This window comes from Anolis sagrei, chromosome 1, assembly GCF_037176765.1.
Source record: "Anolis sagrei isolate rAnoSag1 chromosome 1, rAnoSag1.mat, whole genome shotgun sequence".
NCBI classification, from domain to species: domain Eukaryota; kingdom Metazoa; phylum Chordata; class Lepidosauria; order Squamata; family Dactyloidae; genus Anolis; species Anolis sagrei.
The window spans coordinates 17,395,499-17,421,034 of record NC_090021.1 but is presented as its reverse complement, the minus strand read 5'-3'; the positions used below and the strand labels follow the sequence as shown (position 1 = coordinate 17,421,034).

Genomic DNA, 25,536 nt, shown 5'->3' with positions numbered 1-25,536 from the left:
ACTCTGCAAGAGAACGCAAGTTTCCAAGTGGCAATAAACTACCATTCCCAGAATCCCTTAGTATTACCCTGGCTGAGTGAGGTTTCTGGGAGTTGAAGTCCAAAAGGCCCTGAAAGGCCTGCGAGGGCAGGAAGTGACGTGGGGTTTCCCTCCGGAAGCAGACGTGGCCGGCTTCCTCGGGCTGAGGCGAGGAGGGATGAAGCGGCGAAGGCAGGAGGGGAGGCCTCGGGGCGCGGCCGGGGCGCTGGGGCGGCTCTTGCTGCTGTGGGGATTGCTGGAGGGGAAGAAGGCCGCGGCCGGAGGAGGAGGAGGCGGGGGCCGTTCGCTCCCTCAGTTCAGCGATGAGGTCCCCTTCCGCGTCAACTGGCCCGGAAGCCAAGTCAGCCTGGTGGGTCATTGGTTTATTTAGCATGTATTCAGTGGTAATAATGATGAATGCAAGGCTGGGGTGAAAGTTGCTGGAAGAAACATTAACAACCTCAGATATGCAGATGACACCACTCTGATGGCCGAAAGCGAGGAGGAGCTGAGGAGCCTTCTAAGCAAGGCGAAAGAAGAAAGCGCAAAAGCCGGGTTGCAGCTAAACGTCAAAAAAACCAAGATTATGGCAACAAGAATGATTGACAACTGGAAAATAGAGGGAGAAAATGTGGAGGCCGTGACAGACTTTGTATTTCTAGGTGCAAAGATTACTGCAGATGCAGACTGTGGCCAGGAAATCAGAAGACGCTTACTTCTTGGGAGGAGAGCAATGTCCAGTCTCGATAAAATAGTCAAGAGTAGAGACATCAGACTGGCAACAAAGATCCACCTAGTCAAAGCCATGGTATTCCCTGTAGTAACCTACGGATGTGAGAGCTGGACCTTAGGGAAGGCTGAGCGAAGGAAGATCGATGCTTTTGAACTGTGGTGTTCGAGGAAAGTTCTGAGAGTGCCTTGGACTGCGAGAAGATCCAACCAGTCCATCCTCCAGGAAATAAAGCCCGGCTGCTCACTGGAGGGAAGGATATTAGAGACAAAGTTGAAGTATGTACTTTGGCCACATCATGAGGAGACAGCAAAGCCTAGAGAAGACAATTATGCTGGGGAAAGTGGAAGGCAAAAGGAAGAGGGGCCGACCAAGGGCAAGATGGATGGATGGCATCCTTGAAGTGACTGGACTGACCTTGAAGGAGCTGGGGGTGGTGACGGCCGACAGGGAGCTCTGGCGTGGGCTGGTCCATGAGGTCACGAAGAGTCGGAGACGACTGAACGAATGAATAACAACATATATATTAATGCTCTGTGCATAATGAGTGCCTTAAAAACAACAGAACCAATGAACGAAATCACACCAAATTTGGCAACAAAACGTCTCACAATACAAGGAGTGGCCATCAATCAAAAATTATGATTTTGTCATTTGGGAGTTGTAGTTGCTGGGATTTATAGTTCACCTATAATTAAAGAGCATTCTGAACTCCACCAACAATGGAATTGAACCAAAGTTGGCACACACAACTCCGGCAGGACTGAAGACCGACAGGTTGTAGGTTTGAATCCAGGGAGAGGCGGATGAGCTCCCTCTATCAGCTCCAGCTCCTCATGCGGGGACAGGAGAGAAGCCTCCCAGAAGGATGATAAAACATCAAATCATCCGGGCGTCCCCTGAGCAACGTCCTTGCAGACGGCCAATTCTCTCATAACAGGAGCGTCGCTCTTGACATGACAAATATATATATATATCAGGGCTTGGAATTAAGTCCTCCAGGTTCTGAATCTAGTATGTAGAAGGCCTCATTCCCATCCCTGCTATATATCTTGGAATTCTTCATGAAAAGAAGTATCCCCCTCTGTTCATGTTCATACTACAGCAGAGAAGGAAACAGCTGACATGGGGAGAATGTTTTGGCATCCAAAGATACATTTGGAAATATGGAGGTTCTGGAATTTGGGACAGAGACAGTTCTGAGACTTCACATCTCAAGAAATAATTATAGCTTACATGCCCATGCTATCCAGTGAATGAGAAGTTGTGCAAGGTTGTGCTTGTTCTGCTCTTGCTGTCTTGAACCTAGTTGCTCCTATCTCTTGAGATGCCTTGGTTTCTTAAGTTTGTGTAATGACAGCAAAGGTGATCAGTGTTGGTGGATATCTCGAGCCTCGTCTACACTGCCGTGTAATGCAGTTTGAAGCTGCATTATATAATCAGTGTAGATCATATTATGCAGTCCAATGCAGTTAAACTGCATTATAATTGCAGGGTAGATGGGTACATGAAGGCGGGGAAGATCAGTGACTCACAAGAGCAGCTAAGCAAAAGAAAAGAGGACCTAGTGATATAGAGATAGAACTGATTTATCACAGAATCAGTAGGGTATTTTCTGCACATTTCCTCTACCAACACTATCTCTCAGTGGAACATTTGATAAGTCAGTTTACACAGGCTTCAAAAGTAAATTCAGTACTGTGAAAATATTATTTCCTACAATGAGTGAGAAAGTAAGTTAGTTATTATTCTACATGTTTTTTGTCCTTTTGCAGCCTACTGCTGGAGTTTTGTACAAAGAAGATCATTACATCATCATGACAACATCAGAGAAAGAGAGATACAAGTGCATCCTTCCAGTATTAGCAAATGGAGATGAGGCAAGTGGTCTGTTTATTTCATTTTGGAGTGACAGGTGTCGAGCAAGTATTTGTATGTTAAACACAAGAATGAACCTTACAGTGAAATGTTTGTAATATGCAAAATACGCTAAACCCTATTTTAGCAGCTGTGAGTGGTAACATGGCAAGTATATAATTCTGAACGAACATTGAAATAATGCTTCATTTTTGTCGCCTTTGGAACCATTTTGGTAGGCTAATCTTGGATGGTATTATTTTGAAACCAAAATCGGATAAAGAGGTACTTTGGCCCTTCAATTATTGCATTAAGTCAAACATGTCATTAAAAAATACCAACAAATCTAAAATATATCTTAACCATTTCAATCCCTGAAATCCATTAAGATCTTGGCTCAACTTCTTTTTGAAGTTAACATCTTGGGGGCAAGTTGATAGTTTTCCATTGTGAGTTCCACTTTAAAAAAAGAAAGAGGGAAGGAAGGAAGGAAGGAAGGAAGGAAGGAAGGAAGGAAATGTCACTCTACACCAGGGATAAGCAATTGTTGCTAGACAACAATTCAGTGACATTTTCCAGCATAATCAATAATAATGATAGGACTTATAGTCCGGTAACATCTTAGGAACCAAACAGTACCCATTCCTGTTCCAGACACATCTAAACCAGAATAATCTGGGAGAAGAAAATGGTTTATTCTTTATGAAAGGGAAATTTTCATTGGATCATCTGACATCCCCTGTTGACTTGATATGTTGGTTTATTGGGCGTTGCACGGATGTTTATATCTTATCTGTTTGTTTTCTGAAAGATATTTGCCAACTTGGTTGGAGGAAATGATGTTATATGGTCGACTGCAGAGAGCAGATATCCGGTTAAGCAGGATTTAAATGTCATTGTACCTCCATTTTTGATACAGAAACTAGAATATTGCATTGACATACATTTTGCATACTTGAAAATCTGATTTATTTTATTTATTTATTTATTTGTCGTGCCAGGAGCAACCGCTCCTGTTGTGAGAGAACTGGCCGTTTGCAAGGACGTTGCCCAGGGGACGCCTGGATGATTTTTGATGTTTTATCATCCTTGTGGGAGGCTTCTCTCATGTCCCCGCATGAGGAGCTGGAGCTAATAGAGGGAGCTCATCCGCCTCTCTCCGGATTCGAACCTGCGACCTGTTGGTCTTCAGTCTTTCTGGCACAGTGCTTTAACCCACTGCGCCACCGGGGGCTCTGATTTATTATGTTCACAAATATAGACTGAGAGCAATTGACATACTGGAGTTTTTATATACAGAAGCTTTTTTAAGGTAGAACATTTGTATTGAAGAAAGTAAAAGCAGTGACAAAGTTATATGAAGTGGCAACATTTAAGTGGTTTCTCATGGACAGTAGAACTTTAAATGCCTATATTTATATTGAATTGTTTTTTTCTTGGGGGAGGAGAGTTGTGCTCAGATTGCAAAAAAAGTATTCTTAGTGTTACCTATGGTGTAAAATAAACCACGATTTCTCCAGAAGAAAAATGCTAATAAATTAAAATACATTTGTGGGTGTGGATACATAAACATGATTCTAACAAGAATTGCAGGAAAGTGTATACACAAACAATGTGTTCATAATGGCTAGCTTGATTCATGCAAAGCATTTGTGTTAACTCAGTACAATTTTTGAAAGTATAAAATTACTCGTGCTTGAAGAGGGAATACAGTATGGTTTACAGCAGGCATCCTCAGACTGTGGCCCTCCACCTGTTTGGGCCTCCAACTCCTAGAAGCTGTAATGAGCTTGTTTAATTGTCAAGATGTCTGGGAATTGAAGGCCCAAACTGCTGGAGGGTCACCGTTTGAGGATGCCTGGTTTACAGTATCAGCTGCTAGATTGTGCTGTTGTCTTTGGGTCCTTCTCTTCCCACTTTGGGTAATTACTGTAACTTCTAGGAATGACAGTGAGAAACCTCAACACATGGCATTAGAGGACAAGTACTTGTCCTACTAGTCACTGCATAAAAACCAATTAAGGATGCTATCTGTGTGGTTTCAAATGGCTATTTAAGAGAATGAAGGTATCTCTTTGCTTTTTTTTTTTTTAAAGACACTTTACTACTTGAGTCATTACAATACACACTCTCACTCAAAATACATAATGCCTAAAGCCTTTTGGCATTTGTTTCTTGCTTTGTTTTTAGTAAACAAGCAGAAAGCACCATATACATCTATTCTGATTGCTGGCAGGAATAATGCAAAGGTGGTGGGTAAATTAAACAATAACAATTTGATGCTCTTTTTATAACATCCAAGGTCTGCTGCCGCCTCATTCTGCCTCATGGTAGTTCTAACCCTGTTTGAAAAATATGTATGTATTCATTTATTTATTTATCATACTTATATCCCGCCTTTCTCAACCTCGGAGGGGATTCAAGGAAGCAATTTGATTCCACACACATATACATCAAATAAACAATTACAATTGAACCAATAATTAAAACGTCAATTATTAAAACATCAATTAAAATCACGCCACCCAAAACATAATCCAGGGCCATTCCATTTGTCAGTCACATTGATTCCTACTCACATATTACACTGCTCCAATTCTTGTCAAAAACTTGGTCCTAAAGCCATGTCTTAAGATTTTTCCTGAAGGTCAGGAGGGAGGGGGCTGATCTGATCTCACTGGGGAAGGAGTTCAGTAGTCAAGTGGCCACCACCAAGAAGACCCTGTCTTTCATCCCCACCAATCATGCGTGCGAAGGAGGTGGGACTGAGATCAGGGCCTCCCCAGATGATCTTATTCTCTAAGATGGTTCATAGAGGGAGATACGTTCAGACACCTAAGCTGGTCCAAAACTGTTTAGGGTTTTATAGGTTAAAGAAAGCACTTTGAATTGTGATCGGCAGCAGACTGGCAGCCAGTGGAGCTGGCATAACAGGTAGGTTGTATTCTCCCTGTACACTGCTCCAGTGAGCAATCTGGCTGCCACCCGTTGGACCACTTGAAGCTTCCAAACAGTCTTCAAAGACACATTGCAGTAGTCTATTTGAGATGTTACCAGAACGTGGACCACTGTGGCCAAGTCTGACTTCCCAAGGTACAGGCGCAATTAGTGCACAAGTTTTAATTGTGTAAAAGCCACCCTAGGCATCACCGAAACCTGGGGTTCCAGGCTCAGCAATGAATCCAGGAGAACTCCCAAGCTGCGAACCTGTGTCTTTGGGGGAGTGTAACTCCATCCAGTACAGATTGTAACTCTATATCCTGTTTTGTTTTAGGAGGAAGATAAAGATTACAAAGGACCTACCCCTGCAGAATTGTTGGAACCTCTATTCAAACAAAGCAGCTGTTCTTATAGGGTACGTCTGGCTTGGCTTGGTTTGACACAAGGCCACAATCCTGATATCTACATCAGTAACAGAAATAAGATGATATAAAATACAGTAGATAAGCAATGTATAACTGGACATTTATTTCATGTGAAACCTAGTTTTGCTTATCTTTCAATCTTGGCTGCATATTTCCTAAAGGTTAGTGCATTTGATTGAATGTAACCTTGGAGAAAACAGTGGGCTTAAAATGTAAAGGCTGTTTTTGAATTGCTTATAGTTCAGGTTGGTGCATTTTGAATAAATACCTTGAAAAATATGTGCCACGTAGAATATCGGCTTTTTTGCTTTGTAGTTGAAAGAGCACTGTTTCATGAGGCACCCACACATTTTGTCCAGAGTTTCTGGTTGATGTATTAATAAGTAATTGCCCACTTCTTCTCAGTTCAGGAGCCCAAGCCTGTGTCCTTCAGTGAATTTTAAAGATATTCAAAATCTTTACCTGTTAAGTAGCTCGACTAATATTTCATGTTACCATAAAATCTTTCTTTCTTTGTTCGTTTACTTGTAATCACAAATGTTTAGCATGTCATCAAGCTTCAAGAAAGGGCTTACAGTGTATTTAAATCTAAATATTTAACTGCTTAGAAGTCCATGTCCTTGAACTGTCCCTTCTTATTAGACTAGCTGTGTGAAATGAAAAGGATTTTCAGAAATCACGCAGCAACAACAATGGATGTTGCTTCACTTTCTGTTGCTATTTTGGAGAGGAAAGGGGTGGGGAAGGTGTCTGAATGGGTTGCAAAGCAGGGTTACATGTTTGCACGCATTTGTAGGATTGTCAGACAATTTTCAGAAAGTGAAACCCCAGATAATTTGGGGAGTCTGGTGGAGGGCTGATGCACTTTTCCCCACTCATTTTCTATAATTTTTAGGAGGGATTGCTTCCATCTCAGCATATTTCACAGTGTGTCCTAATGATCTTCAAGATTGTACATTAATCTGATTCATTTGTGGTTGACTGTGAAAGTGGCACATTTTCATTTATATAATTATATTAAACTAAGGAGGTGGTAGCACCATGAGCTTATATATGGAGATTAAAACTCCTGATATCTGTTTTCTAGCCTGCATTTACATAACAGTAGCTGATGTCAGACAGCTGCTTTTCAATTTAGAAAATATGCATTAACTAAGCTGGTTACGAGAATTATTTTTTATCTTATTAGATTGAATCATATTGGACTTACGAAGTCTGTCACGGAAAACACATTCGTCAGTATCATGAAGAGAAAGAAACTGGGCAGGTATGCAACATTAAAGCTTTGATCCTCACGTTAAAGTTGAAACTTTTTGTACAGAAGATTGTTTGATTTCTTCTGGCTTGTTGTCAAATAACAAAGATGAAAGCACTGCAAGAGAAATGGTAGGGGTGAAAGTAATACATAATTCTTTCTTTGTAGAAAATAAATATTCAAGAATACTATCTTGGAAATATGCTACGGAAGAGTCCTCTGCTTGATCCAGGTTTGTCACTGTCTTTTAAATGTTGATTATCAGAAAGAAGGAAAAGAGCAGCTTTATATCTGATATCTGAAGAAATGTATTAGCAGTAATGGATTCAATCTGTGGGAATATAAAAATATTCCTGCTTTAAATATTTATTTCCAGTGGAAGAAAATGTAGTGTCCCCAAGCACCTTTTCCTTCAATCGATAATAGGTTTTCGCTACTTAATTGCTCCATTACCAACCTACAGAAAGTTGACTAATTTACCTTTTACAGGAGCAAAATATTGTTTATAATAATAACAACAACAATAATTCTTTATGTATACTCTGCTTTTCTCCCTCACGGGACCCAAAGTGGCTTTCAACATTTTAAAATCATACCAACAACAGACCAAATACACCAATAATAAATATTATTATTGGAATATTAGCAGTTTGGAATATTAGCAATTTTTCAAGTTATTGTCTTGCTTTGGAGGCTGAAGTAAAGGCCCTCTGCTTGTGTGTGTGTGTCTACATAAAATATATACCTATGCAGCACTGGGGAAAGGGGTTACATGTCCATTGGTCACACTTCTACATTAGCAGAATGTTTACATTGATAATTTGTTAATTCAGTTTTTGTTTATTAACAATTACGTTATTTGTCTTTTAACAGACACTTAAACTGAGCTTACACAAACAGGCCCTATCTGTTCATTGCTAATGCCACAAATTTAGGTACTTGCAATTAATTACACAAATGTGACCAGATCATGGAAAAATTACTTTAAAAAAAACAGGCCCACCACAATCCTCTCAGCCAGTGTGATGGCTGGTTATGCTGGCAAGGAGATTCTAGGAGTTGTTACTCCCCCCCCCCCCCAAATGCTGTGGGTTAGATGCATAATCTTAAGTCTCTCAAATGTGCATGAGCTCAATTCAAATATCTGCCCAAGTATTTATGTGAAGCAAGTTCAAAGGCAAGGAGAGCACCCATAGATAGAAAGGGTGTGCTTTATTTTATCCACAATAGTGCATTTTTGAGTGTAGTAGACTATCTGTATCCACTGATATTTTATTCTAGGACCCTTCCCCCAGTGGATGCCAAAACCTATGGGTTCTCAAGTCTCTTTATATGCAGTGGCATAATAATAATATTTTTCTTACATAAAATGGCAAAATCAAAGTTTGTTTTGGGGAAAAAATTGGGAAGTTTAGAATATTTCCAAGCCATGACTAGTTGACTCTCTGGATACAGGGAGCCAGCTGTAATGGGAACAGGATGCAATAACATAAAAGAGCAGCATGAAATATGTAAAAGAATATGGCTGACAACATGACCAAAAAAATCTATTCAGTTCGAATCAGACAGTAGTTTTGTTACTGTGAGTTGTTCGAGCTGTATGGCCATGTTCCAGAAGCATTCTCTCCTGACATTTTGTCCACATCTGTGGCAGGCATCCTCAGAGGTTGTGAGGTCTGCATAGATGTGGGCGAAACATCAGGAGAGAATGCTTTTGTAACATGGCCATCCAGCCCAGAAAACTCAGAACAATCCAGTGATTCCAGCCTTGAAAGCCTTCAATAACACCATTTTGTAATGCTATTTTCTGGGTACTTGTAAAGTTATTAGTGCTTCAGATTTGTCCTGACCATTTTTCCTCCAACTGAACTCAGACTATTGAGACCAGCTGGAAGGATGTGGCCCAGGAAAGAATGAGAAACAAATCCTTACATGTAAACACAATTTTAATCTCTGTCTTATTTCTTGTAAAATACCAAATTCATGTTATATGGTTGTGGATTTTTGTTACTCAATGGATTTGGCTCTGTCAAATCTCTCAGTGCATGATGATTTTATTCCAAGAGAGTGAGATTTGAGAAGCTCCCCCCCCCCCCTAAAAATAAACTGTCTCTATAGAAACCAAGTTAGAGACGTACTCATAATCATCATTTGATTTTTCTATTTTCCAGAGCAAGAAGAGAAAGAAAATGAGAACGACAGTGTCAAAGAAGTAAGTAGTGGAAAGGGTGTTTTTGGCTCCTTGGACTGTCTTTTCTTATATGGCAGATACATGCATTCTATAATGTATTGAAGATCATTTTTAAAAGAAATTGTTTTTGCTCATACATTTCACTCTGGTTGCACTAGATGTGAAAAGTAGCTGGGGCATTTAAATAAAAGCAGGGCTCACTTTGAAGCATGAATTAAAAGCTTATCAAATTAAAGATACAGCTTTTCCTTTTACTTTTTTTAACCAATTTAGATTCCAACAAAAAATATAGAAGGGCAGATGACTCCATATTACCCCATAGGGATGGGAAATGGGACACCTTGCAGCTTAAGGCAAAACCTGCCCAGATCAAGTTCAGTGATGTACATCTGCCATCCAGAAGCAAAGCATGAGATCCTTTCTGTGGCTGAAGTTACCACATGCGAATATGAAGTGGTTGTTTTGACCCCACTGCTATGCAGTCATCCTAAATACAGGTAAAGAGCTTCTGATCTGTTGGTTAAGCTACTTCAAGGAACTTCGAAGGCTATTTATTGTTTCTGCAAAGAGATGACTAGTGAAATTGACACCCCTGTCTCAGGGTCTTTCCTTTTCCCTTGTAATATGTACAAATCATTATGGATTAGAATGATAGTCACTTGGTACCGTTCTTCCCTCCACTCCACCTTATTTGTATATGTATAGCAAAATATAGTGTGGTGACATTATGTGACAGAGAATTAATTGTACTAGAGGGTGTAAAATGGGATTTTCAATTGACATCATGGGAAAGAAACCAATTTTTTGCCATTTTTTTAAAAATCAGTGTTGGTACTGACATTTCTCATTGCCAAGTGCTCTGTGTACAGTATATCGTATTTTCAGCCTGTAATCAGATTCCATCTCCTCCCAGAAGTCACGGGATAAAATAATAATAATAATATACTTTATTTATATTCGGCTCTATCTCCCTGAGCGGATTACAGAATACATATATGGCAAACATTCAGTGCCATTATATAATTAACAACAACGACAGACAGTACACAGACAAAGGCAAAGGCTTCCCTCTTTTCATGTCCAGCATCTGGAGGCTGTGCTCAACTCTGGCCATGGGGACGTGCTGTTGTTCCATTTTCCATGCCAAGGGGCCTTTTGTTCATGAACACTTTCCTGATCGAATTGCTGGCATGTCTTCATGGGCGCTTTCATGGGTGCCAAACAGATTCAATGCGGTCAAGCCTCCTGTTTAAGGAGCTCCATTGGCTGCCGTTCATCTTCCGGTTCCTATTCAAGGTGCAGGTGTTCACCTACAAAGCCCTAAACGGTTTGGGACACGCCTACCTGCGTGACCGCATCTCCATATATGAACCCACACGTTCCCTTCGATCATCTGGAGAGGCCCTGCTCACGATCCCACCTGCGTCGCAAGCGCGTTTGGTGGTGATGAGGGACAGGGCCTTCTCTGTGGTGGCCCCCGACTCTGGAACTCTCTCCCCAAGGACATCAGACAAGCTCCAACGTTGACAATCTTTAGGGAGAGCCTGAAGACCTGGCTGTTCCAGTGTGCCTTTCCAGAATAGGAAACTCCTGGCATCATGTCCCAAATGCACTTTGTTAGTTTTAGGATTGTCTGCACATTGCACCTACCTCCAAAAACCTCTACATATCACCTGTCAAGTCCAGCACTTTTTAAATTTTGTCCATTACATTTGGCCCGGCCTTTAGGTTTTAAATGCATCATGGTGTCATTGTTTTTAGTGTTTTATTGTTTTGCTTGATGTTTTATTATTTGCTTATGAGTTTTATTGTTGTATTTGTATGCTGTTGTTTGTTGGTGGCCTTGGCCTTTGTAAGCCACATCAAGTCCTTTGGGAGATTTTGCAGGGTATAAATAAAGTTAATAATAATTAATAATAATGACTGAGACAGTTTTAAACAGTGGATTTTAATGTTGAGATAAATGATTTTAATGTTTATGTATGTGTATAGTCTATTTATGTTCTGGCATTGAATGTTTACCATTTATATGTTGTGCTCCACCCTGAATCTCCTTCGGGGTGAAAAGGGTGGAATATAAATGCTTTTAATAAATAATAAAATTTACCTCTCTGCCAAAGCAGTACCTATTGATCTACTCGTATTATTGTTTTCGAACTGCTAAGTAGGCAGAAGCTAGGGCTGACAGTGGGAGCTCACCCCAACCCACAGCTTTGAACTGCCAACCTTTCAGTCAGCAAGATTTTTCTGCAGCTGGCGGTTTAACCCGCTGTGCTACCACAGACTAGCTGTCTCTTAATGAGGCATTACCAAACCATTGTTTACCAGTGTCAGATCTTAGGGAAAATCGCATTTTGCCCTGTGTGTCTCTGACTCCTCCTATGAGCCTATGACTATACTTGCTATATGGAGTCTGGGAGGTACACTCTTAAAAAAAAACAGCCCTAAAGCACTGTGTCCATGTTTTTGTTCTAACAGGTTTAGGGCTTCCCCTGTAAACGACATATTCTGCCAATCACTGCCAGGATCTCCACTTAAGCCCCATAAACTGGAGCAGCTGGAACAGCAGCAAGAAATGATGAAGATGCCTTTCAGGAGAGCGAAGGAGGTAAGGAACTGCCAGAGCAGCACTTGATAGCATGAACTCTGGTTGCCAGTGTCATATATCAGGGTTTTTAAACCTCTTCCACTCACAATCCCTTTCTGCCTGAGAAATAAAAATGTAAAAATCAAACATTTACTGATAATGAATCAGCATTTGCAAGGCTGATTTCCCCTTTTTGGTGAAGTGTACCTGAAGTATTTACTGCAGGGTCCACTGTTGCTAAATGATTCATGTCATGTCTAAAAGAGTCACTAGGTGGTGTTCAGAAACCTTTTCCTGTTCCCAAATTTTTCACGACTCCAACATTGAATTAAAGGGATCGTATTTGCTGTTGGGATCCACAGTTTAAGAAGCAGTGTCACATACAATATCTATATCTGCAGGACTAGTACTTGTGGTTTCATTTACCTGTCTGACAAAATTGTTCCTCTCTAGGCATTTTCTAGGTCCTCCAACTGCAACCAAAACAAGTTTTCACCCTGTGCACCTGCAGTAGCTTGCAATTTCACATTTTTAGTTGAAGGTAATTCCTGGAAGTGACAAGATATCTATCATCATAATTTGCTTACACTGTTAGACCAAATGCCATTTGGAAATGGGTTTTGTTTTCCCTGCCAAAAACAAATTGGAAGTTGGGAGGTTCATATTTAAATGTTGAAATGGAGTTCAACTCCCACAGTTCCGAAGAGCTGGTCCTAACAGAGGATAGGACTCAAATTACTAGATTAGAAGAAAAAAACCTTCACTTTAGAAAGAATTTTCTGACTGTAAGAATTGTTTCACAGTGGACTGCGACCATTATGCCAGGAATTATTTTCTTGCAGTTTTGGCCAGATGGCATTGGGATCACTTCCCGCTCTACAGTTCTTTTTTCTATATTGGAGCATTTGTTCTACCACTGAGCAATTATTATTTCCATTTTTGTGTTTTTCTTTACACAATGTCCCCTTGGCAGTGTGTTCTAGCCTGCTTTTCTCCTGGGAGGGAAATTAGTGGTTCACCTCCCTCAACCCCAGTTCAACCATGAATATCTTACATCTTAAACTAGGACTTAAGTTTTCCTTCCTTCCAAAGGTATTAATTTCCTTCAGGTTGAGTATTCCTTAACTGAAATCCCAAAATATTCCAAAGTCTATCATGATCTACCTGGATGGCTGAGATTGTGACACCTTTTCTTTCAGATGGTTCAGTGTGCGAAATCTTTGTTTCATACAGAAAATTATTGAAAAATGCTGTGTATAAAGTTACCTTCCAGATATGTATTTAAGCTGTGTGTGAAACATAAATTTTGTGTTCAGATGTAGATCTCATCTACGAGATCTCTCATTATGTATTTATATATATATATGCATACAGGTATTAAAAATTCTAAATCCAAACACTTATAGTCACAAAAAAGTGATACTCTACCTGTAAGCGTGAGTTATAATGTAATGGCTAATTTCTACTCTCGTGAACAGCGACTGTGCTCCTGTGTGTTTACATTGGCACTTGTTTAAAAAAATATCTAAACCATCCTATAGAGCATTGTTGTTTTCTCTTTATCCCTGTGTATATTGTAATCTCGAAACTCAGTACCACACTATGGGCACTAGTGCAACAAATCTGCTATTTTTTAAAGTGACATGAGACTTCTGTTTGGTACTATTATATTAATTACATACATGCGATGTGAACCAAATCCAGACAGGGCCACCTGCAGTCAAAACATTTATCACATCTAAACATGAGCATGTTTTAAATTTCAGGAAGAAATTAATGCAGCAAAAGAAGAGAAATTTTCTTCCTTCCACAAGCCAGTTGCCGTTGGAATCCCACAGCTGTTAACAGTTGGAACAACACACATCTCCAAACTGACTGATGACCAGCTCATAAAAGAGTTCCTTAGTGGATCTTATTGCTTCCATGGGGTAAGAAATAGCTTTTATGCACTTTGTTCTCTGTCCTGTGTATATTTGTGTATGTTTTCTTGCAATACTCTGGGTTGGTTTTATCAGAAATATTAAAAATTAAGTAGGTATTTTTGATTACAAAAGTATGAGTCAAGCACTGAAAAGGGTTAGTAGGCCGAAGCCTGTTAGAGTCAGTGGGCCAAAGCTAGTATTGTCCTGAGGAGTGTGGTAAACCTCAGTGTGAGAGAAACCTCATGTGAGAAAGCTCCAGTGTGAAGGCTGCTGTGTGTAAAGCTACTATGTATTTGTTTATTTGTATTATGTAAACCTAGTTCTTGTAAATAGTTTAACCATATTGCTTTACTACAAAGAAAAAGCCTCCTATGGAAGAGGTAACAAACAATTATAATCATGTTAGGTTTTGATGAGGTTAGTAGAATGGGATCTGGAAAACTGAGAGTCCTATTTGACCCTTGGAAATACCTCCTAAATCTTCTGTTTAGTTTGTGGCCCTTTAGTAAACATTGCAATATGTTTTGCTCTGTGAACCTCCTGTACAGAGCCTGCAGGGCATTTTTGTTTGCTTTTAATGAAATCGTAAGGATACACTGGATGCTGTGCTGGACTGGAACTGTTTACTTGAATTTTATTTCCTTCCCTGCCTTGTAGGGTGTTGGTTGGTGGAGATATGAATTCTGCTACGGCAAGTATGTACACCAATATCACAAGGTATGTACGTAATAGTAACGCAATGGGACGGCTCTGCCACTAGAGGGCCGCACACCACTTTTCTTTTTTATGCCTAGGGATGCTTTGCAAATTGGATAAAACTATCATTGGTGACAATGTTGTTAGAGATAGGCCAGCCATGGGCAAACTTTGGCCCTCCTGGTGTTATGGTCTTCAACTCCCACAATTCCTAACAGCCAGTAGGTTGTTAGGAATTGTGGGAGTTGAAGTCCAAAACACTGCCTGTCTTAAAGGAAATATGTCTTAAATATGTCTTAAATGCCTGTCTTAAAGGAAATATGTTTTCATTCAATGATGTCCTCAACTTTTATTTGTATTTGTTTAAATTATTTATGTATTTTTAATGGGAGTTTAATTGATTTCTAATGTTGGTATGAATTTTTAACTATGTTTATTTAACTGTTCCAAGCCACCTTGGATCTCAAATTGAGAAAAAGGGCAGGATTGGATTATTGGATTGTTTTGTTATATTTTTCATCGCAATGCTTAATTCTTCGTTGTAAGCTCACTGATATTACTGTTGTTTTATTGTGTATTATTTTGATAAGTTTGTACTTGCCTGAGGCATTGAAAGCTTGCCTTTTTGTGTTTGTAAACCACCCTGAGTCCCTTCAGGGAGAAAGGGCAGTCTAGAAGTAGCGTTTTGTTATTACTATTATTGTTATTTATTTATTTATTTATTTATTATTTACAGTATTTATATTCCGCCCTTCTTACCTGAGGGAACTCAGGGTGGATTACAATGTACATATACATGGCAAAGATTCAATGCCATAGACACACAACATATATAGACAGACACTCAGAGGCTATTTAACATTCCAGCTTTTTTTTCATGAGGGTATTCTGACTACCAGGGGAGCTGTCTCCTCACCATCCATTTGTGACACTGATGAAGTACTTTCTCATTCTTTGCATGCTTGTTGGAGATTTTTATGGCCTCGTAAATTAGTTAAATTAGCCTCCCCGCATAAGCGGTACCTACATTTCCTACTTGACAGATGCAACTGTCTTTCAGGCTGCAAAGGTCGACAGCAAGCTACACAAATTGGTCGGAAGCTCACTCCAACCCGGGCTGGCTTCAAATTCATGACCTTTCGGTCAGTAGTGATCATAATGCAGTTGACTCCCAACCAGCTGCACCACAGTCTTGGTGCACAGGAAGAAAATATATTATTAACTTCTACATAGCATGCAACCAGCAAGTCTGCCTATAATAGCAATACCATAGTTATTGGATAACTAAATTTTCTGTTGTCTTATAATATAGTCAAGTTGGAGATACAGTGATAATAATTTGAGCAGTTTTCCTGCACCAACTCTGTTGGAATGAATGGGAGCTGTGCAAATATGGTCTTGTACTGATCTCATGTCTTTCAGTTGTAGTTAGATATTCTTATTTATTTATGAAGAGCAAAATTAGTCTTCCTTTGTACAGAAAATGTACAGCTGTTTGGGCCATGGAAAAGCTACCGTAAGATGACTTTTCCTCTTTGATAATAGCCTTGTAAGTGCTCACCACATTACATGCTCATGTGTTGCTCCTTCTATGAAACTGATAGATTATAGCATTGTTTAGATATTTCTTTGAGTGATTGGACCACATGGAGGCCCTTTCACTACTAGAGCATGAATATCAGTCCCGGTTTTAACAGCTCTGGGGATTTCTATTCAAAGAAAGGCTAGAAATTACAAAAGTACATCCGCTACACATGTGAATGAATACCATCGGTAACAGATAAAACTACCATTTATCTTAAACTTACTTTTTAGGATAAAGAAAATGGCAAAACAACAATAGTTGTGGGCACGTGGAACAAGGAGGAGCACCTTGATTGGGCGCAGAAAAACGTGGCTAGAACGTATCATCTCAAAGATGATGGCCTGCAATCAGTGAAGTATGTTTAATTGATAAGATCCCCTTTTGCTCTAGCACTTGCCTTAAAATCAGTTTACAACAGAATTGTTTTTATCCCACCAGTGCTTCACAATGTTTGGCCTCTATCTGCAAGCTCATATTTAAAAAGTAGGATCTTAGATGTGAAAGGGATCACAAGGAGCATCTAGTTCAACCCTCCGTCTCTCTTTGCTTTTTAAAGTGCAGTTTTTCTCATCAACAGAAGGTAGGCAGGTGGGCAATCTCCATCTGTTTGGTTCATCTTTTGGAAGAAGAGAGAGGGATGAGGGTATGAAGGCACCTTTTGTTGTTTCTTCTTCTCCTTTGAAGGAAGAAAGGAAATGCCAGGAAGTGGTGGCAAAGAGGAGGAGGAGAAGCAAAAGACAAGGCTAGGATTGTCTGTCTCAGGCACACATTGGCCTTTTTATCTACTACAAGCTCATACCTCAGATTATTGGGGTCTTCAAAGATTGCATAACAAATGCAGGAGAGTGTTGGCTAAACTATGTTCGGTTTCCATTGAACAGGTGAGATAACACTTGCTGTTGAATCAACCAACTTTCTTTAAAGGTAAAAGTTTCCCCTTGACATTAAATCTAGTCGTGTCTGACTCTGGAGGTTGGTGCTCATCTCCATTTCTAAGCTGAAGAGCCAACATCATCCGTACACACCTCCTAGGTCATGTGGCCAGCATGACTGCATGCAGCACTGTTACCTTCCCGCAGAAGCGGTACCTATTGATCTACTCACATTTGCATTTTTTCGAACTGCTAGGTTGGCAGAAGTTGGGCCTAATAGCAAGAGCTCACCCGGCTCCCCAGATTTGAACCACTGACTTTTCAGTCAGCAAGTTCAGCAGTCACCAGGGACTCTCAACTTCCTTTAGTACTCATGAAAATAAATTCAAAGAGGGTGATACCAAGTGGTAACTGACCACAGTCTGCCTGTTATAACTTAACATCTCCACTTCCCTGCCAGAAAGGGAAGAAAGCCTTTCCTTTCCTTTTCTCTGAATGAATACTTGAGACAGAAATGTTGAAAAATTCTTATCACCACACTACACTACTAGAGTTCTTGGAGAACGGGAGAAGTTCCAGCAGATTGGAGGAGGGCCAATGTGGTCCCAATCTTCAAGAAGGGAAAAAAGGATGACCCAAACAACTACCGTCCGGTCAGCCTCACGTCGATACCGGGCAAGATTCTGGAAAAGATTGTTAAGGAAGCGGACTGCAAACACTTAGAAACAAATGCAGTCATCGCTAATAGTCAACATGGATTTATCAAAAACAAGTCATGCCAGACTAATCTGATCTCTTTCTTCGATAGAGCTACAAGCTGGGTAGATGCGGGGAATGCCGTGGATGTAGCGTACCTGGATTTCAGTAAGGCCTTCGACAAGGTCCCCCATGACCTTCTGGCAAGGAAACTAGTCCAATGTGGGCTAGGCAAAACTACGGTGAGGTGGATCTGTAATTGGTTAAGTGGACGAACACAGAGAGGGCTCACTAATGCTTCCTCTTCATCTTGGAAAGAAGTGACGAGCGGAGTGCCGCAGGGTTCCGTCCTGGGCCCGGTCCTGTTCAACATCTTTATTAATGACTTAGATGAAGGGCTAGAAGGCATGATCATCAAGTTTGCAGACGACACCAAATTGGGAGGGATAGCCAATAGTCCAGAGGACAGGAGCAGAATTCAAAATGATCTTGACAGATTAGAGAGATGGGCCAAAACTAACAAAATGAAGTTCAACAGTGACAAATGCAAGATACTCCACTTTGGCAGAAAAAATGAAATGCAAAGATACAGAATGGGGGACGCCTGGCTCGAGAGCAGTACGTGTGAAAAAGATCTTGGAGTCCTCGTGGACAACAAGTTAAACATGAGCCAACAATGTGATGTGGCGGCAAAAAAAGCCAATGGGATTTTGGCCTGCATCAATAGGAGCATAGTGTCTAGATCTAAGGAAGTAATGCTACCCCTCTATTCTGCTTTGGTTAGACCACATCTGGAATATTGTGTCCAATTCTGGGCACCACAATTCAAGAGAGATGTTGACAAGCTGGAAAGTGTCCAGAGGAGGGCGACTAAAATGATCAAGGGTCTGGAGAACAAGCCCTATGAGGAGCGGCTTAGGGAACTGGGCATGTTTAGCCTGAAGAAGAGAAGGCTGAGAGGAGATATGATAGCCATGTATAAATATGTGAGAGGAAGCCACAGGGAGGAGGGAGCAAGCTTGTTTTCTGCTTCCTTGGAGACTAGGACGCGGAACAATGGCTTCAAACTACAAGAGAGGAGATTCCATCTGAACATTAGGAAGAACTTCCTGACTGTGAGAGCCGTTCAGCAGTGGAACTCTCTGCCCTGGAGTGTGGTGGAGGCTCCTTCTTTGGAAGCTTTTAAACAGAGGCTGGATGGCCATCTGTCAGGGGTGATTTGAATGCAATATTCCTGCTTCTTGGCAGGGGGTTGGACTGGATGGCCCATGAGGTCTCTTCCAACTCTTTGATTCTATGATTCTATACACAACAATTGCAGAACAGTTTTCAATATGATCAATTCATACTTGATCAGCATTTGGCTGTGTGCCCCCTGGTAGTGCAGTGGGTTAAACCACTGAGCTGCTGAACTTGCTTACTGAAAGGTGGGTGGTTCAAATCCGGGGAACGGGGTAAGCTCCTGCTGTTAGCCCCAGTTTCCGCCAACCTAGCAGTTTGAAAACATGCAAATGTGAGTAGATCAATAGGTACTGATTCAGATGAAGGTAATGGCTCTCCTGTTGCTACTAAGAGGTTGCAACGTACTTTATCTAAGTTGTTGTAAGGATCAATATTGTTTGTGCTATAACTTTAAGTTGTTGTAAGGTTCAAGGCTGTTTGTGCTACAGCTGTTTCCATTAATTGAAGAGTTAATTGAGAGTTTTTCATGTGTATAAAGATAGCTACTGTGTGTTTAGCTTCCTTGCCATTGTGCCTTTATGCCTTTGCGTGTCTATGCCTCTGCGCTTTTGTGTCACTTTGCTTTTGTGTCACTTTGCTTTGTGTAAGCCAGGGACTATGCTGCAGATGTCCTGCGAAGACACAGCCATGTGAAGAGGACAAGGATTCCTGCTTATCACGGCTGAGTAATGATATCTCTCAGAAGATATTGTTTCATGTTACTTTTGTGGAAACAGCAATCCTGCTATTTTGTTTTGTATGCTGCCAATACTACAATATTTTTCTTTTCTACTTTAAGCCGAAGTCTCGTGTGTTTTTCTTTTATGAGCCAATTCATCACACACACAGTTAACTGCGCTAGAGTCAATCTGCATGCTACTCATGCTAACGCATGAAAACTCCATGCAGTCATGCTGGCCACATGACCTTGGAGGTGTCTACAGACGACGCCAGCTCTTTGACCTAGAAATGGAGATGAGCACCACCCCCCAGAGTCGGACACAACTAGACTTAATGTCAGGGGAAACCTTTACCTGTTTACATACCATACATAATACAGACCTGGATAAAGGAGTGCCAACTTTGATGAGAATTGCCTAATATTAATGGAAGCGATCTGGAAAGCCAAACAAAACCTTATGAGTGATCTTGAAAGTGCTGTACACACTCGTGTGCTCACACACAATCTGCACTCTTTCTTTTCTAAGGCTTTAATCGGTCCTACCCATATGTTTGCAGGTGGAATGCATTCACAGTCGTAAGGACTAGAAAACTGGACTATAGATTGCAAATAATACTGTTATTTACATAGAGGAAAAGAGATTTATATGTGTGTGTGTGTGTTTTGTAGTAAAAAAATTATACTTTGAATGAAATAGAAGAGGACTTTAGCATTCTTCTGATTTGATTTGTGGCCATTTGTGTGATTTGGCAGAGAGACTTAAGTTAGTAAAATGAGCCACAGGCAAGAGCTTTGGACAACATTGGGACTTTCCAGATTCCAACTACAGAACACGGTCTCATTTTTTACATAATCAAAAACATTATTTTTTGCAAAAAAAATTGTTTGAAATTCAGATCTGGTTTGTGTGCTTTCTACTTGACATAAGAAGGCTGGAGATGAGGAGCTGCACCTGTGTTGATTTAATCTGTGGGTTGCGACAGTGTCGGCTACAATGAAGCCCTTATTTCAAATTCCTTTCGCAGAATGGTGTCCCACTATTATGGAAATGGAGATGTTTGCGATTTAACCGACAAACCTCGACAGGTGACAGTGAAATTGAAGTGAGTTGTGTTATTAAACATTATTCTGTTTTGGAGGAATGTGTCAACATCATTGCTACTCAAAGAAGCAGCCTGTGTCTTATGGGTCTTATAGGAAGAAAAATATAGTTGCTCCCAATGGGCACAAAGACAGTACCAGTCTGTGGCACACTGGGAAAAACAATGATCTAGAGCAGACATAGGCAAACTTGGGCCCTCCAGGTGTTTTGGATTTCAACTCCCACCATTCCCAACAGCCTTCCTTTCCCCCCTCAGCCGCTTAAGTGGCTGAGGGGGAAAAGGAAGAGGTCTGAGGCTGTTGGGAATGGTGGGAGTTGAAATCCAAAACACCTGGAGGGTCCAAGTTTATTCCTGGTTGTGAGGCTTGTATGGCAATTTATACAATTGCCTCTGCTTTTTCTCTTCTGAAGGAAGACATTTCAGTGGGGACATTTTACTTTGTACTTTTGTGTTTACCTCTGCTGATTTTTGTGGTATGGCAGTCCAGGCTGACATCTTTCTGGATCAATGTTTATTGCTGTTTAAAATGTGCAATGTACAGAGGGACATGTTGCATAGCGTAGCATTATGTCAACGTTGCACCAAACCTTGGATCAGCATCATGACTGGATCTCAGGAAAAAGGGTGATCTTGGCACTGGATGTTTCTTGTTGAAAATAAGCCATTCTTTTGAGACTTGCTAACAGCCCTTTCTGCTTACAAGGTGCAAGGAATCGGATTCTCCTCATGCTGTAACAGTTTATATGCTGGAACCACACTCCTGTCAATATATCCTTGGGGTATGTATTCGTCAACTTGACGTAAGAAGGCTGGCTTCTATTTAAAAAAAGTTCCTCATGAAAAATGCATTTTGCTTACATAAAACATGCAAATTGAGACAAAGAACATTCCGTTTTTCATCAGTCTTGAGTGCAGCATGTTACGTATTTTCTAGGTCAGTGTTTCTCAGCCTGGGAGTCAGGACCCGGGGGGGGGAGGTGTGCGAGGGTGTCAGAGGGATCACCAAAGACTATCAGAAAACACAGTATTTTCTGTTGGTCATGGGAGTTCTGTGTGAGAAATTTGCCCCAATTCTATCATTGGTGGGGTTCAGAATGCTCTTGGAATGTAGGTGTACTATAAATCCCAGCTACTACAACTCCCAAATGTCAAGGTCTATTTTCCACAAACTCCACCAGTGTTCACATTTGGGCATATTGAGTATCCTTGCCAAGTTTGGTCCAGAACTATCATTGTTTGAGTTCACAGTGCTCTCTGGATATAGGTGAACTACAACTCCAAAACTCGAGGTCAATGCCCACCAAACCCTTCCAGTATTTTCTGTTGGTCATGGGAGTTCTGTGTGCCAACTTTGGTTCAATTCCATCATTGGTGGAGTTCAGAATGCACTTTGATTATAGGTGAATTATAAATCCCAGAATTATAAATCCCAAATGACAAAATCACCCCCCCCCCCCCAACCCCACCAGTATTCAGATATGGGCGTATCGCGTATTTGTGCCAAATTTGGTCCACTAAATGCTTATCGGATATTTATGTTACAATTCATAACAGTAGCAAATTTACAGTCATGAAGTAGCAATGAAAATAATGTTATGGTTGGGGGGTCACCACAACACGAAGAACTGTAATAAGGGGTTGTGGCATTAGGGAGGTTGAGAAACACTGTTCTAGGCTAAAGCTTTTATTTCAGTACCCAATGAACATCTTTCCAGGGAAACAAGGAGAAAATGGATAATGAGAAATAGAATGTCAGGCCTATGCTATTTTCCAGGACATTTTTATTTATAGAGCTAATGGTGATCCAATAATAGCTGAAGTTTGATTAAAAACCTTGTTAATACTATTTGAGTTACTCATCAAGGAAAGTGTTCATTCAGATGCTGGCATGAGGCAGTCTTTGAACCCCATTTGAGTATTAAAAATCATTTTGAGTCCAGCTAAAAGCCTCTTGGTTCAGGATGTTTCTTTCATGTAATAATAAGACCATTAGAGGTTAGATGGAACTTCCAGGCTCACTTTTGTATCAAGCCATTATCCTGCACTTTATCTCTCCGAAAATCATAAACATACTCCATTTCTGTACTCTAGGCCCTCCACTTTTCTGCAAAAGTAGAAAAACATCTAATTTTAAAAGCCCACTCTTCTTTTTCTTTTATCTGAGTGAACACCTCTCTAGGAATCTCTAGGTCAGGGACAGGCAAACTTCGGCCCTCCAGGTGTTTTGGACTTCAACTCCCACAATTCCTATCGGCCTGTTGGCTGTTAGGAATTATGAGAGTTGAAGTCCAAAACACCTGGAGGGCCAAAGTTTGCACATGCCTGACCTAGGTCTTCCAGGACAGCTCTGCACTCAACTTCCAGAATAGTGCTGGAAAGTCTAGAACAGTGGTTCCCAACCTTTGAGCCTCCAGGTGTTTTGGACTTCAGCGCCCACCGTTCCTAACAGCTGGTAAGCTGGCAGGGATTTCTGGGAGTTGAAGTCCAAAACACCTAGAGGCCCAGAGGTTGGGAACCACTGGCCTAGAAATTCCTAGAAAAAGCATATTGATAAATTTCATGAATATTAAAATCTGCAAATATCAAATCATAGAATCATAGAATCAAAGAGTTGGAAGAGACCTCATTGGCCATCCAGTCCAACCCCCTGCCAAGAAGCAGGAATATTGCATTCAAATCACCCCTGACAGATGGCCATCCAGCCTCTGTTTAAAAGCTTCTAAAGAAGGAGCCTCCACCACACTCCGGGGCAGAGAGTTCCACTGCTGAACGGCTCTCACAGTCAGGAAGTTCTTCCTTATGTTCAGATGGAATCTCCTTTCTTGTAGTTTGAAGCCATTGTTCCACGTCCTAGTCTCCAAGGAAGCAGAAAACAAGCTTGCTCCCTCCTCCCTGTGGCTTCCTCTCACATATTTATACATGGCTATCATATCTCCTCTCAGCCTTCTCTTCAGGCTAAACATGTCCAGCTCCTTAAGCCGTTCCTCATAGGGCTTGTTCTCCAGACCCTTGATCATTTTAGTCGCCCTCCTCTGGACACATTCCAGCTTGTCAATATCTCTCTTGAATTGTGGTGCCCAGAATTGGACACAATATTCCAGGTGTGGTCTAACCAAAGCGGAATAGAGGGGTAGCATTACTTCCCTAGATCTAGACACTATGCTCCTATTGATGCAGGCCAAAATCACATTGCAGGCCAAAATCCCATCCACAAATATGGAAAGCCAACTCTATCTTCCTTCTCTAAACCTGATCAAGATTAGTCACTTTTACAATGTCCCATTAAATCGTGGTTAATGGGTCAGCCTCTTCCCCATCTGATCATTTTTAATGCATCTCTTCCCCTTCAGGTGGAATCACCCGTCATCTGCAAAATTTTGGATACATCAGATGAATATGGACTCCTTTCAGTGCCCAGTTAATAAATAGTACAAGGATCTCACTTGACGTTCAAGACACTGAAAGCTGAAAGGTCGCTCCGGTTGAGCTTCTCCACATCAACCCACAGATGCTGAGCCAAGGAAAAACTCACCAGCAGATCCCTATATAAAAGCAACGAGCGATCACGGACTCCTTTGTGAATATTATATGTATATAAGAGGTTATTGATAAACTTTTAAAAAATAAAAAAAATACCTTTAACTTTTGCACTTGCCCAGATCACGTCAGGCGGGCTCTCTCTTTTCTACGAGTTGCAACATCTGTTTTGAGTTGCAGGACTCAGTTCTCACTCTTAAGAAGATTAAAAGGAGGCGATCTTGAACTACTTTTAGTATTTTGGTAACAAAAATAAAGGTCAATCTGTGTTTGTTTATGCCGGTGGTACCCAACCTGTGGTCTGTGGACCCCCAATGGTCCCCAAAGAACTAAAATATGGTTTGCAGCCTCACCATTACTACACTGTTGCAACAAGAGCAACTGATCTCACAAAACACTCTTAAAGTGCCGAGGCAACAAGAATGACGGGAAGGAGAAGCTGACAACAACAAGCCTGACTGCTGCTGCTCCTCCTCTTCCCTCCCCCTGAACAGAGCCATTTCATGTGGCACCTGAAAGTGGGGGCACCTTGGTGTCTTCTTTTTTAGGCCTGTTCATGTGGGTTTTTTTGGGAGGGGGTGCTGATTCAGACAATTGCATTGGCTAGACCACATCAGCTCTAGATTATTAAATATGATTTTCCGTGGGTGAGCAGATGGCAACTACTGGATGGCACATGTTCTGTATCAGAAACTAGAGCTGATGTGGTCTATCCAATACAATTTTCTGATTCAGCACCCCAAATAACCAAACCAAATCTAAAGTTGACCAAAAACTGATTCGTAATCCTTTTGGTATTAATGTTGGAGAGTCCCTAATCAAAGTGGTCCCTGGTCTTTAAAAGGTTGGGAACCACTGGTTTATGCATATTCTGTTGTTGAAAGGCCTGACCATTTTAGCCAGACAGTACATAGGGTTCCTCTGAACTGACTCAGATATATCACACACTTTGGTACCTCAAATGTTGGTCCTGCTTCTAGGTATATTTGAGGATTCCAAAAATGGCACATGTTTTCCACTATCAGCTCTAGCTTTTAAGATACAGAATATATGTCCTCTACTGGTTGCCATCAGCTCACCCATAGAAAACCATGATAATCATATCTAACAAACTAGAAATGATGTCTACCCAATGCAATTTTCTGAACCAGTGCACTTGATAACCCCAGGAACAGTCCTGAAAACAAAATGTTGTGCTATATATGTAGCATGTCATGAG

At 40.9% G+C, this 25,536-nt stretch overlaps 1 protein-coding gene across 1 annotated transcript; it reads left to right on the top strand.

The window, feature by feature from the left end:
• Positions 1–146: 146 nt before the first annotated feature.
• On the top strand, positions 147–24,427 carry ERLEC1 (endoplasmic reticulum lectin 1). Its single transcript, XM_060754557.2, has 14 exons — positions 147–388; positions 2,524–2,628; positions 5,880–5,960; positions 7,160–7,237; positions 7,394–7,457; positions 9,397–9,437; positions 9,690–9,913; positions 11,895–12,024; positions 13,770–13,931; positions 14,583–14,642; positions 16,437–16,561; positions 20,703–20,780; positions 21,484–21,559; positions 24,131–24,427. The coding sequence occupies exons 1-14, from the start codon at positions 197–199 to the stop codon at positions 24,200–24,202; spliced, it is 1,488 nt and encodes a 495-aa protein (XP_060610540.1). The 5' UTR covers positions 147–196; the 3' UTR covers positions 24,203–24,427.
• Positions 24,428–25,536: the final 1,109 nt, after the last annotated feature.

Bases quoted from the DNA above. Each gene is read 5' to 3' on its own strand.
- ERLEC1 (XM_060754557.2), top strand. From the start codon at position 197: ATGAAGCGGCGAAGGCAGGAGGGGAGGCCTCGGGGCGCGGCCGGGGCG. The intron at 16,562-20,702 runs GTATGTTTAATT...TTCCTTTCGCAG, and splicing joins GATGGCCTGCAATCAGTGAA to AATGGTGTCCCACTATTATG. The intron at 21,560-24,130 runs GTATGTATTCGT...CTTCCCCTTCAG, and splicing joins CCTGTCAATATATCCTTGGG to GTGGAATCACCCGTCATCTG.